At 43.9% G+C, this 14,335-nt stretch overlaps 1 protein-coding gene across 2 annotated transcripts in view; it reads left to right on the forward strand.

The window, feature by feature from the left end:
- Window positions 1-14,335, forward strand: part of ABCA1 (ATP binding cassette subfamily A member 1) — a 146,677-nt gene that overhangs the window by 110,128 nt on the left and 22,214 nt on the right. Inside the window, exons 24-33 of one of the 2 annotated variants that reach the window (XM_023202438.2) lie at window positions 241-313; window positions 1,271-1,473; window positions 3,149-3,197; window positions 3,387-3,500; window positions 4,901-5,049; window positions 6,702-6,826; window positions 8,053-8,151; window positions 11,190-11,379; window positions 12,886-12,980; window positions 14,287-14,319. In XM_023202438.2, coding sequence (XP_023058206.2) covers window positions 241-313; window positions 1,271-1,473; window positions 3,149-3,197; window positions 3,387-3,500; window positions 4,901-5,049; window positions 6,702-6,826; window positions 8,053-8,151; window positions 11,190-11,379; window positions 12,886-12,980; window positions 14,287-14,319 — 1,130 coding nt within the window. Of the gene's footprint in view, window positions 1-240; window positions 314-340; window positions 420-1,270; window positions 1,474-3,148; window positions 3,198-3,386; window positions 3,501-4,900; window positions 5,050-6,701; window positions 6,827-8,052; window positions 8,152-11,189; window positions 11,380-12,885; window positions 12,981-14,286; window positions 14,320-14,335 lie in introns of both variants that reach the window. The other variant, XM_023202430.2, reaches the window with a different exon arrangement.

Consider the following 14,335-nt stretch of genomic DNA (forward strand, 5'->3'; position numbering starts at 1 on the left):
GTTCTTTTGGCAACTCTGCTTCCTGACCTTTCACCCTCAGGAAGTGAGGCTGTTCACACGGCACACACATGCCAGACGGGGTCCTCTGAAGCCACGGCTGCCAGTGCATGTATTTCAGGGAAAGCTTTTTCCTTTAGTTCTTACACAACAGAGCTGCTTGGAAGCCCTCCCCGGCGAAGGTGCTGGTGGCTCTGCCTTGCTCAGTCCCTGACCCATTCTCACCTCCTTCTTTGCCATCAGGAGGACAGTGTTTCTCAGAGCAGTTCTGATGCTGGCCTGGGCAGCGACCATGAGAGTGACACGCTGACCATCGGTAAGGACTCTGGGGTTTCTTATTCAGGTGGTGCCTGAGCTTCCCCCAGCTGGGCAGAGTGGAGGCAGAGGAGGAGAGGTGCAGAGGCTGGTGGCGCTGACTCAAGGTTTGCTGCTGGGCTGGGGCTGGGTGGCTGTGGGGGCGGGTGCAGCTTGGTGGTGGGTTGGCCTAATGCTTGCTGGGGTGCCTGGGGCTCGGTCTGGGAGCTAGTAGGGCAGTGTCCCAGAGAGCTGAGATGATTGGGGTTTGGGGAATCCCTTAGTGGAGTGGACACTGAATACTGGGGATGAGGAGCTGAGGGCCAAGCCAGTGGGCTGGGATTTGAACCTAGTATATAAGAAGAGTGAGAGCCCAGGAGATCAGGAACAGCCTTCCAGATTTTTCTTGGGTAGCGTGTGTAGGAGGCCAGTGTCACCAGTAGCATATGTGGAACGGAAGTCTTGACCCTTGCCATCTCTGCTCAGTCCTAACGGCTGGCTTTTCCCAGGAAGAAGACTTCTGCTTCCATGAACTGTTAGATTAACCTTCTATTTAGGTAAATGAGGGAGCCTACTTTTCAAATATAGGAAAGGGTAAAGAATTTTTAAAGATTACTTTACTCAAGTTCTCTATTGAAGACTTCCAGAGCTTAGGCAATAAACACCAGACTTTGAGCCTCAGTTATCCATCCACCCATCCATCCACCCACCCACCCATCCTCCCATCCACCCATCCACCCATCCTACACTGAGTACCTACAATGTGCCTGGCTTTGGTGATACAAAGGTGAATAAGACATAGTCCTTTCCTTTGCCCCCAACCCTCAGACCAGAGATGAACATGTGGAATGACTAAAATACCTGGAACAGGTGTGGTGTATGAGCAGCAGGCTTCTGAGGAGAGGGTGGGGGATGGCCAGCCCTCACTCTGGAGCCCCTCTGAGTTGATTGAGCCATCTTTGCATTCTGGTCCCTGCAGATGTCTCTGCTATCTCCAACCTCATCAGGAAGCATGTGTCTGAAGCCCGGCTGGTGGAAGACATAGGGCATGAGCTGACCTACGTGCTGCCATATGAAGCTGCTAAGGAGGGGGCCTTTGTGGAACTCTTTCATGAGATTGATGACCGGCTCTCAGACCTGGGCATTTCTAGTTATGGCATCTCAGAGACGACCCTGGAAGAAGTAAGTTAAGTGGCTGACTGTCGGAATATATAGCAAGGCCAAATGTCCTAAGTCCAGGCCGGTAGCCTGCATTGGGAGCAGGATTATCATGGAGTTAGTCATTGGGTTTTTAGGTCATTGACATCTGAGTAATGTTGACCCCAGTTAGCCATTTAAGATGGTGGTGGGAGTTAGCAGGAAAGAAGTATTTTCCTCTGTACCACAGTACATGCCTGAGATTTATTTGTATGTTGAAACCAGGGGTACCTAACACATTTACATCCCAACCTTAAACTCCTATCCACTTATTTACCTTTTAATGAGCCTCTTTACTCAAGTACAGTGTGAGGACCAGCAGCATCAGGATCACCTGGGAACTTGTTAGGAATTCAGCAACTTGGGCCCAGCTCAGACCTACTGAATCAGAATCAGGAGCAATTCCCTGGTGTGACTGTGTCACAGCCAGGTATCAGCTGGATTCTCATACATAGGAAATGACCAACATTTATGAATGGATAGTCTACTTATGCCAGGTGCCGAGATTTGTTTTTTTTTTGTTTTTTTTTTTAATCACTGTGACCTCATTTAATTCTCATAAAAAGATGAAAAAATGAACACTCAGGAATGTTGACATGAGATTCAGAATCAGGGATTTGGGGCTTCAAAGCCCATCCTCTCTCCATGTAATGCCTCCCCTTAGAGATTCAACATCACAGACCTTGAGGGCTGAAGGGGATATAAAAGCTGTCTGGCCCAGTGGTCTCTTAAGTTTGACAGTGCAGCAGAATCACCTGGGGATGTTACTAAAAGTAAACATTCTAAGGTTTGGCTTCAGGGCCTATGCATCAGAATTTCTGGAGGTAAGGCCTTGAGGTCTGTACTTCTGTTGCATGCTTCGGACACAGTGGTCTATAGACTAGAGTTTGGAAATTATTGCGCTCATTCAGATTCTCTTCTGATGTTTGAATCTCTGCCATCGTATTTCTAGTGCTCCATTTCCTCCTGCTCATTCTGTATTGGATAACTTGTCATAGTGCTAGCCTACTCAAAGATTTAGAGCCACAATCCTGAAAGAAGCCACCTGACTCATTCCCTGTAGGTTCAGAACAAATTTCTTCTGCTGCAGTGTCCTACTGTCATAGCTTTTTTTTTTTTTTTTTTTTTTTTTTGATGAGACAGGAGTTTTGCTCTTATCACCCAGGCTGGAGTACAGTGGTGCAATCTTGGCTCACTACAACCCCCACCTCCCGGGTTCAAGTGATTCTCCTGCCTCAGCCTCCCGAGTAGCTGGAATTACAGGCATGTGCTACCATGCCCGGCTAATTTTGTATTTTTAGTAGATACAGGTTTTTTCTCCATGTTGGTCAGGCTGGTCTTGAACTCCCGACCTCAGGTGATCAGCCCGCCTTGGCCTCCCAATGTGCTGGGATTATAGGCATGAGCCACCGCGCCCAACCATAGCTTTAATTTAAAAATGATTGTCTAGATTGATAGCTCTCACCACTGAGGAAATGTTCTCTGGCAAAAACGGCTTCTCTCCCAAGTGAGTCTGACAAAGTGTTACTAAGAAATGTGGCTTCTACTTTCTCTGTCTTAAGGGGCTAACATGCCACGCAATAATGTAATAATCATGGCAGTGATGACTACTTTCGTAATGTTGGTGCTTATCATGTTCTCACCTGCTCTCGTTTTGCAGATATTCCTCAAGGTGGCCGAAGAGAGTGGGGTGGATGCTGAGACCTCAGGTAACTGCCTTGAGGGGGAATGGCACACTTAAGATAGTGCCTCCTGCTGGCTTTCTCAGCGCACGAGTATTGTTCCTTTCCCTTTGAATTGTTCTATTGCATTCTCATTTGTAGAGTGTAGGTTTGTTGCAGATGGGGAAGGTTTGTTTTGTTGTAAATAAAGTATGGATTCTCTCCTTGTGCCTTCAGATGGTACCTTGCCAGCAAGACGAAACAGGCGGGCCTTCGGGGACAAGCAGAGCTGTCTTCGCCCGTTCACTGAGGATGATGCTGTTGATCCAAATGATTCTGACGTAGACCCAGGTATGTTAGGGCAAGATCAATCAGCGTCCCACTGTTTGAATGTGAAAGTCTCTCTCATGCTCCCAGCTGTTTTCTTGGGATGGCCTTTAGCCAAGGTGATAGATCCCAGCCAAGGTGACAGAGTCCCAAGAGATGTGAGGAAATGATAAAAGCCCCTTGTTCTTTGCAGCGTCGTGCATGTGATCAAACCTGAAAGAGCCCATCCATATCTCTTCCTTTAAAGACATAAAGATGGTGCCTCAATCCTCTGAACCCATGTATTTATTATCTTTTCTGCAGGGTCCTAGTTTCTTGTATATATTAGGTGTTTAATTGTTGAACAAATATTCTTTCAAGTAGATGAATTATTTTGAAAGAGTCAGAAAGGGGAATTTGCTGTTAGAGTTAATTGTACCCTAAGACTTATATATTTGAGGCCGGGCACGGCGGTTCACACCTGTAATCCCAGCTCTTTGAGAGGCCGAGGTGGGAATCACCTGAGGTCAGGAGTTTGAGACCAGCCTGACGAACAAGGTGAAACCCCATCTCTACTAAATACCAAAAATTAGCCGAGTATGGTGGCATATGCCTGTAATCTCAGCTACTTGGGAGGCTGAGGCAGGAGAATCGCTTGAACCTGGGAGGCAGAGGTTTCAGTGAGTCAAGGTTGCGCCATTGCACTCCAGACTAGGCAACAAAAGTGAAAACTCCATCTCAAAAAAAAAAAAAGGACAGATATTTTAGATGAGTGTATCTTTGTGTGTTTAACTGAGATGGAGAGGAGAGATAAGACATCAAACAAATATTGTTAAGATGTAAAAGCACATCAGTTAGGTATCATTCATTTAAGACAAGGATTTCTGGAAAATGTTTAGGAACAGAAAACTTTCCAGTTCTCTCACCCCTGCTCACAGGAGTTTATGGCTTTTACATTATATATAATTGCCTGACTTCATACAGTATCAGTACTTAGATTATTTGAAATGTGTCCATGTTTTACCAAAATATAATAGGGTGAGAAGCTGAGAAGCTAATTGCCATTGGGTGTTCTCAGATATGTCAAGCTATGTACATGGCCTGTTTCATAGAATAGTCTATAAGAAACTGATGACTCAATTCATCCGAGTGGTTGGCTGTAATACCTGGTTATGCATGAACACATCTTTTCAGTTGTCTCAAGACACCTTTCTTTTCTGTACTTATCAGACAAGGACTGAAAGGCAGAGACTGCTACTCTTAGACACTTTGAGTCATAACTCTTCCTTGGACATAGCTTTGTCATGAAAGCCCTTTACTTCTGAGAAACTTTTAGCTTCAGACACACGCCTCCAAGATAGTTGTTGAAGACACCAGAAGAAGGAGCATAGCAATGCCGAAAATACCTAAGATAATAGGTGACCTTCAGTGTTGGCTTCTTGCAGAGTCCAGAGAGACAGACTTGCTCAGTGGGATGGATGGCAAAGGCTCCTACCAGGTGAAGGGCTGGAAGCTTACACAGCAACAGTTTGTGGCCCTTTTGTGGAAGAGACTGCTAATTGCCAGACGGAGTCGGAAAGGATTTTTTGCTCAGGTGAGATGTGCTGTTTTGGCTAGAGACTCTGGCTTCATGGGTGGGCTGCAGGCTCTGTGACCAGTGAAGGCAGGATAGCATCTTGGTCAAGATATGGATGCTGGAGCCAGATTTATCTGTATTTCAATCCCAGTTCTATTCCTTGCCAGTGTTGTATCTGCTGGCAAGTTACTTCTCTATGCCTCAATCTCCTCATCTGTAAAATGGGGATAATAATATTACCTGCAGTACAGGGTTGTTACGAAAATTAAAACGAATAGGTGCTTCGAATGGGGCCTGACATTAGCAAGTGCTTACTTTTGTGTGTGTATATGTTATTTTGGAGGAGAACATAAAAAGGACAAAGTATAGAAAAACTGATCGGGTGTATTCAGCTGTCATAACATGAGAGTTATTACACCCAGATGCACTTGACGTGAACTTATTAGAAACTTGATTTTTCTCTGAGTTGATGTTTAACTCAAACTGGTAGAAAAGGTAGGTCAGAATATAGTTGGCCAACAGAGAAGATTTCTTAACACTATTGTCTGCATGTCAGTGTTTGCATGCTAACTTGCTTAGTTAGAAGGGTTAAGTTTTTTCACTCTATAAAATCAAGAAATGTAGAGAAAAGGTCTGCAGAGAATCTTCCACACTGATGATGTGGATACTGTTAAGAGCAGGAGTTTGGAGCACACAGAGCTGGAGTTGAATCCTGACTTTGCTACTTATTGGCTGTATGACCTTGGGCAAGTTGCTTAGTCTCTCTGATCCTCAGTTACCTTTGTTTGTTGATGATAATCATTGATAACACAACTATAAATAATGACAACAGAGATAATTCTCATTATAGTACTTATTATACAGACTTATTCACTCAGTGTCAATTTTCTGCATTGAAATCCCAGAACATTAAAATTGGGGGCATTGTTTGAATCTTTAAGGTTATAAGGGATACATTTCTCAGCAATAAATGGGAGGAGCTTTGGGTTTACTTACAAAGTATGTCCAAGTCATTTTTTTTTTTTTTTTTTCAGAGAAGATATGGTAGAAAGTCTTAGGAGGTTGAAGAAGGAATTGGATATTTATTCTTTCTGAGACTTATCACGGGAGACAATGACTATGGTTGTCTGTGATTGGAGCCATTGCTGTAGAGTTGGTTTTATTATAGTGTAGGATTTGAATGGACCATGTGTTCTCAGACCTCAGATTAAAGTGAGAAAACTGAGGCCAGTGGGGAGAGTGACTTCACATGGGTGCACTTGTATTAGAGACAGAACCAGGATTCAGGACTTCTGGCTCCTGGTCCTGGGTTCATGGCCCAATGTGGTCTTTCTCAGTCTTCAGGAGGAAGAAGGGCAGGACCCAGTGTTCTGAGTTACCCTGAATGTGAGCACTGTTTACTTTGTGAACCTTTTGGCTTAGTGCCTCTGCCAGGTGGCCATAGCCTCTGACCTTGTGCTGCCAGAGAAAAGGTTTAGTTTTCAGGCTCCATTGCTTCCCAGCTGCCAAGAATGCCTTGGTTCAGCATAGTCATAGGCTCTGCACTCCTCATTGCCATGCTGGTTGGTCGGGGAGGCGGGCTGGACTCGTAGGGATTTACCCCTTGGCCTTGTTTCTAACACTTGCCGTTTTCCTGCTGTCCCCCTGCCCCCTCCACTGCCTGGGTAAAGATTGTCTTGCCAGCTGTGTTTGTCTGCATTGCCCTTGTGTTCAGCCTGATCGTGCCACCCTTTGGCAAGTACCCCAGCCTGGAACTTCAGCCCTGGATGTACAACGAACAGTACACATTTGTCAGGTATGTTTGTCTTCTATGTCCCAGGAGGGGATAAGATTCAAGCAGACCAAAGATGTTTACGTGGGCCAAGGGAATGGACTTCAGAATTACACAGTGGAATAAATTTTACTTCTGTGACTCAGGTCCTTGTATAAGCTAATACTGCATGCATAGAACAGCAGCGAACTAACCCTGAATAATAGGCCAGTCTTCTGTTGAGCCTTTCAGCCTCTCTCTTCTTTATCCTACCGTTGTCAGGAACAGCCGCATGTGTTTTAGGTAAAATAATCTGCCCTTGCAAAAATCCACGATTAAGTTATAAAATATTTGAATTTGTGGAGCTGTGTTTTAATTCTGTAATTGACTCACAGGGCACACCATGAAAGCGTAGAACCTCCAGAGACTTTTCTGCAAAGTATAATTCATATAATTATTATCTATTCTGTTATATTTGGGATGTTAGCTAGTGTTTGTTCTTTAGACAAAAATTTCCTCCACTCTATAACAATACATTACATCAAAGAAAAGGATAAAGGATTTTTCTGGGTCTTGTTAGCAGGAGCTTTCTTCAGTCCTGAAGGATTTGTAGACCTGTAGATGGGGCAACTATATCAGTGATACAAAAGGGAAGCATTAAAAAAAAAAAAAAAAGAAAAAAAAATATATATTTATGTAAATGTGAATTGGCCTCTTTTTCTCTAAGCCCATGTTTTCTTCTTACATGGTTCAGGTTTACTTTATTTTTTCCTTTCCAGCTGCTGACCCTATATTGCCCATGGTTGTGGAACATAGCATGTGTTTGTGACCTGTGCCTGTTATTTTTGTGCTTTCTAGTTGTGCATGCAAAGAGTACAAAGTTTTCTTGCCCTTTCTTGGAAAATCCTGCTTGTCTGTGCCAAAGGGATAATTGTAAAAGCACTTTTGAAATACTTAATGAGTTGATTTACTTCAAATTTAAAAAATATGTAAATGTATATATGTATGTACATGCATGTACACATACACACCTTTACACATATAGCCCATTTATACAAGCTCCACTTTGGAGTGCTCTATGTCACCCTGATGCCGAATACAGGGCCAGAGTCTAAGATCCTTCTGGGTGGTTTCTGTGTTTTGTTCATTTCTGTTTTAAGAACCTATCACAGAGAAATGCTTCCTAAAATGTTTAATTTATAAAACATTTGTATCTCTTGATTACTGGTTTTAATGAATTACTAAGCTGGTTGCCTCTTATGTACCCACAGCAACGATGCTCCTGAGGACACGGGAACCCTGGAACTCTTAAACGCCCTCACGAAAGACCCTGGCTTCGGGACGCGCTGTATGGAAGGAAACCCAATCCCGTGAGTGTCACTTTAGCCATCAGCTGGCTTCTTGTGCTTGTCACCTGGTTTGATTTCTAATATGCTGCATTTATCAACTGCATGCCACATTGTGACCACCAGCATTTGCCCTTTGAATTATTATTTTTTAATTACAAAAGCCAGTGTAGTAACCTAACTAAATTATCTAGGAAGAAACGTTCGGAGAGTCTTCTAACACCATGCAAAGCACATCATTACAGACATTCTTTTACTGATTTAGAACATTAATATTTAATTTAAATAGCACTTTAGACTTACTAATCAAATGCTTTTCCTTTCTTTCTCTCCCATTCCCTGTACTTAAGTGCTTCAGTAGGCTCTCATTATATATAATTTTCAGGTTTTGTTTATCAGCTTCTTCGCTTTTAAATCTGTAAAGATGACATGAATTTTTATAAAAATGACACTTTCTTCTTTTCAAATTGTGTATTTTTATTGTACTTTCCTTCAAAACCCCCTTTTAAAAAGTAGGCAGTGGATAAATAAATTCAGTGAAGCATCCATATGACTCTTAAGTGTGTGTAGGGGAAGGGAGGTCACTAGATCGCTGTGAGTAAAGATGGTGGAGAGGTGAGGATCTTATGAGGCAGTGCTCAAGGCTAGTAGAGGTGGGTTAGTGTTTCCAGGCTTAGGCAGAATCTCAGCTGAGGTCGTGAAACAGCAGTGATCTCTGAAAAATTATGGCAAGGTGGGAAGGTGCTGGAGAGTTGGAGAGAGGGGCAAACTTGACTTTCAAGTTTCAACGGGAAGATGGGTGACTCCGCACACCACAAAACAGTGAGCATGATAACCTGTTTATACAAGGTTGTAGAGACGATTTCTAAATGGGTAGCTACTGTGTGCTTGTTTGTTCTTAGTTAGTATTGGATAGTTACTAAATATTTGTTAGTACTTAGTAGTTAGCACGTGATGTGTGGTAAATCCTAGCAGCCAATACTGGTTCCCAAATAACCAGATGGCAAGGATAGCGAAGGACACAGATACGGCCTATCTGGATTTCATGGTGCCTTTGATTTTCCGCACGAAGGTTGTGTAGGAAAGATAGAAGTATGAGATGAGATGATAATATAGTTGTCTGGATTCATCACTGGCCAGCTGAACCATATGAACTCATGGATTGATGCCAGCTTAGGAAGGCTCTGTAGGAGCCAGAACTGGGCTGAGAGCCAGCCCATAGAGACAAAATAGGCCCAGCCCTGACATCAGAGGGTTCAAACAGCCCCACCTACAGTCTGCCAGAGGTGGTTGGAAGGAAGGGCTTTTATCCTGGCAACTCTTACTGAAATTCAGATTTTTAGGTTTTGCAAAAAAATGGTAGACATGAAGGAAATTTGACAGGAGCATGTCTCAGCAGTATTTAAATTTGTCTCAGCCAATCCCCTTCTGAATGTTCAGAGTGTGAGCTTCAGGAGTGTCTTCACACAGCATGTCTTTGTATGACTTTCCAGTCAGTTCAGGTGCTTTAAGGAGACAATTAGAGATCAATCTGGAAAACTGTTCATTTGAATTTTTAATACCTAAGAAAACAAGAAATAGTTTTAAAATATATATTTATATAATATTTGTGTGTGTGCGTGTGTGTGTGTGTGTGTGTGTGTGTGTATATATATATATATATTTTTTTTTTTTTTTTTTTGAGATGGAGTCTTGCTCTGTTGCCCAGGCTGGAGCGCAGTGGTTCAGTCCTGGCTCATTGCCACCTCTGCCTCCCAGGTTCAAGTGATTCTCCTGCGTCAGCCTCCTGAGTAGCTGGGATTATAAGCATGTGCCACCACACTGGCTACTTTTTCTAATTTTAGTAGAGATGGAGTTTCACCATGTTGGACAGGATGGTTTTGAACTCCTGACTTAAAATGATCCACCTGGCTTGGCCTCCCAAAGTTCTGGGATTACAGGCATGAGCAATTGTGCCCGGCAATTATATTTAATATTTAATAATAAGGAAATAATTGCTGTAGCTTTACTTTAAATTGTGGAATTCTGAAACTGGAAGGGAACTGGAAATTATTTGTTGAATCAAGTCATTTTAAACTTTTATTTTGCCAGTGGAAAAAATAAGCCCCCAAAAGAGCAGGGGACCTGCTGATGTCCCACAGTAATTCACAGCTGCAGACAGGCTTTGTGTCTTATCTCCAGGGAAAATTTGTAGATAGCCTAGCTCTTTATGTGCCGAGCACTCTCACCCCAGGCATCCCCCAATTCTCCACTCATTTGAGAACATAAATTGGATCTTGCCACTCTCTACTCATTTTTCAGCATGTCGAGCATAAGATCCAGACTGTTTCCCAGGCCTCTGTCATCTGGCTCCTCTCCTCCTCGTTTATCATTACTCTTCTTCGTAGCTTATCCTACTCCAGCCGTGCTGTCTTCCTGTTATTCCTCAAAAACAGAAACGCATTTCTTCCTAGGGCCTTTGTACCTGCACTTGCCATCGCTTTTGCTCAGAATGTTCTTTCCGTCAAATCTTTGACCAGCTTGTTCTCCATCATTGTTTATGTTTTGACTGAAATGTCTTCTCCTCAGTAGGTTCATTCTCCCCAGTCACTGTCTTTTTATTTTGCTTTATTTTGGGCCATCTAAGATTATCTTATTAGTTTATTTGTTGTTTGACTGCTCCATGGCCATACACCTCCATGAAGGCAGGTATTTTCACCTTAGGCCCTCAAATATACTGGACAGCATCTGGCACATAGTAGGTGCTCAACGAATATTTGTTGTGTGAGCAAATGGTTGGTTGATTGGATTGAACAGAGTTTAGTACGTAAACCTTTAGGGCCTCTTTGCATTCTATATTACTTATGTATAAAATGATGATACATAATGATGATATAAATGATGTCACAGTGTACAAGGCTGTTGTGGGATCAGGCAATCAAATGAGATCACGCTTGTCTTTTCTAAATGGTGAGGGAGTAGATGCATGTTTGTGGTCATTATGGAATGATCCTGTGCTCCTGAGGCAACAGAAAGGCCAGGCCCTCTCGGGTAATCCTCCTCTTGCTGTCTTCCCTTTGCAGAGACATGCCCTGCCAGGCAGGGGAGGAAGAGTGGACCACTGCCCCAGTTCCCCAAACCATCAGGGACCTCTTCCGGAATGGGAACTGGACGATGCAGAATCCTTCACCTGCGTGCCAGTGTAGCAGCGACAAAATCAAGAAGATGCTGCCCGTGTGCCCCCCAGGGGCAGGGGGGCTGCCTCCTCCACAAGTGCGTCACTTTCAGGGTGTGACTGGGCAGAAGGGGTAGAGGGTAGGCTGGTAGCTTCTGCTTGGAAGCAGGAATGAGTGCGATATCATGTTGGGAGGGTCTGTCTTTTTTCTCTTTTTCTTTGAGGCGGAGTCTTGCTCTGTTGCCCAGGCTGGAGTGCAGTGGCATGATCTTGGCTCACTGCAACCTCACCCTCCCAGGTTCAACTGATTCTCCTGCCTCAGCCTCCCAAGTAGCTGGGATTACAGGCACGCACCACCATGTCCGGCTGATTTTTGTGTTTTTAGTGGAGATGGGGTTTCGCCATGTCGGCTAGGCTGATCTGGAACTCCTGACCTCAGGTGATCCACCCGCCTCGGCCTCCCAAAGTGCTGGGATTACAGGTGAGAGCCACCGTCCCCAGCCCTATTTCAGTCTTTAACTTGCTTCTTGTCATAGGAAAAACATGTGAGTTTTGAGGGGAGAGGGATTGGACCACACTGTGCCCATGCCTGTCCCACAGCAGTGAAGTCACAGGACAGACTGTGACAGGCCTGGCTTCCAATCTTGGCTCTGCAACAAATGAGCTGGTAGCCTTTGACAGGCCACTTTAACTCCCTGGAGCTGTTTCTTCACCTCTGAATTAGGGAGGCTGGATCACAAAACTCCTGTGGATCTTGTCAACTCTGGCATTCTTGGAGACTCTTTTTGGGAAGGAGTCCTGAGCCATTTTTTTTTTTTTTTTTTGAGAATTTCAGGAAGAGGAGTGCTTATGATAGCTCTCTGCTGCTTTTATCAGCATCCAAATTGCAGAGTGAGGACAAGGAGTTCTAAATAAGTACAAGAACTAAAATAAGTCTTGGTTACCACTCTTTAAAATAATAGCTAGGCCAGGTGCGGGGTGGCTCACACCTGTAATCTCAGTATTTTGGGATGCTGAGGCAGACGAATCACCTGAGGTCAGGAGTTCGAACCAGCTTGGCCAATGTGGTGAAACCCTGTCTCTACTAAAAATGCAGAAATTAGCCAGACATGGTGGCACGTGCCTGTAATCCCAGTTACTTGGGAGGCTGAGGCAGGAGAATTGCTTGAACCTGGGAGGTGGAGGTTGCACCACTGCACTCCAGCCTGGGCAACACAGTGAGACTCCATCTCAAAAAATAAAATGAATAAAATAACAGCTAATCTAGTCATCAGTATAACTCCGATGAACAAAAGATTTATTAGGCATAGGGAATGATGATGCTTCCTAAAAATCTCTTGACTACAAAGAATCTCATTTCAATGTTTATTGTTAGATGTTCAGAATAAATTCTTGGGAGAGACCTTGGCTTGGTGTAAGTGAATTACCAGTGCCAAGGGGCAGGGTGAACCAAGTCTCGGTGCTGGTTGACTGAGGCCAGTGTCTGGGGCCTGTAGTCAGGTTTACGGTCGCACTGTGGACATGGTCACTGTTGTCCTTGATTTGTTTTCGGTTTCAATTCTTGTCTATAAAGACCCATATGCTTGGTTTTCATGTGATGACAGAGAAAACAAAACACTGCAGATATCCTTCAGGACCTGACGGGAAGAAACATTTCGGATTATCTGGTGAAGACGTATGTGCAGATCATAGCCAAAAGGTGACTTTTTACTAAACTTGTCCCCTGCCTTATTATTACTAATTAGAGGAATTAAAAACCTCCAAATAACAGACTGGAACAGTGGGGGAAGTGCCAGATTATGGCCTGATCCCATGTATCAGAAGTTTAGGATATTATCCCAAACTAGAAAAGATGATGAGAGGGACTGTGAACATTCCGTTGTCAGCTTCAAGGCTGAGGCAACCTGATCTAGAATGAAAATAGAAATGGATTCAAAGTCAAATTCTGCCACTTAGTAGCAACTTGACCAGGTAACTGGTTATCCTTTTAAAGCCTTAGTTTATCTAAATTGTGATATTAATGTTGCTCTTGTAAGTTTGTCATGAGGACTAAATTAAATGATGTACATAAAGTGCCTTGGGTGCTCTCTGATAGGGGACTCCATGATAATTTGTGGTCCCACGGAGGGAGCCCTGGGAAGGTTTAGGAGCCTGCCTTGGCTTGGGAGAGCCGTCTAGCTTCCTGGGACATGGCAGTCTAGTGTTAAATGCTTAGCTCAGCAAATGTTTGTTCTGGTTTCCTTCCCATCAACTTGGTCAGTTGGGGTCTTTCACTTAGGAGTTTCTCAGTGACTTTAAATGGCACGGGCATGCTGGAATGATAGTGACCATGAGTTTCCAAGAAAGAAGCATAACTTCTCCTTATGCCATCCACAATCGAAATATTATTGTTAACTGAAAAAGCTTCTAGGCCGGGCACAGTGGCTCACGCCTGTAATCCCAGCATTTTGGGAGGCCAAGGCGGGTGAATCACTTGAGGTCAGGAGTTCAAGACCAGCCTGGCCAACATGGGGAAACTCCGTCTCTACTAAAAATACAAAATACGCTGGGCGTGGTGGCACGTGCCTGTAATCCCAGCTACTTAGGAGGCTGAGGCAGGAGAATTGCTTGAACCTGGGAAGCGGAGGTTGCAGTGAGCTGAGGTTGTGCCATCGCACTCCAGCCTGGGCAACAAGAGCGAAACCGTCTCCCCCCCCCCAAAAAAAAAAAAAAAGAGGAAAAGCTTCTAGTTCACTTACATCTTGGTCTATAAGGTGGTTTGTAAATTGATTTAACCCAAGGCCTGATTCTCATATAAGTAATAGGGTATTTATGATGGAGAGAAGGCTGGAAGAGGCCTGAGCACAGACTTCTTTTCTCTGGCACAACCCTGCAAGGCCAGCCTGATTCTAGGATTATTTCTGTCCCTTCCTTATATCCTCAGGTGGGTATTTACTTCTTTTGCATCATCAGGAATAGGCTCAGTGCTTTCTTTGAACGGATTTTTTGTTTCTTTGTCTCTGCAGCTTGAAGAACAAGATCTGGGTGAATGAGTTTAGGTAAGTTGCTGTCTTT

The sequence above is a fragment of the Piliocolobus tephrosceles genome, chromosome 14 (genome assembly GCF_002776525.5).
Source record: "Piliocolobus tephrosceles isolate RC106 chromosome 14, ASM277652v3, whole genome shotgun sequence".
Lineage (NCBI taxonomy): Eukaryota > Metazoa > Chordata > Mammalia > Primates > Cercopithecidae > Piliocolobus > Piliocolobus tephrosceles.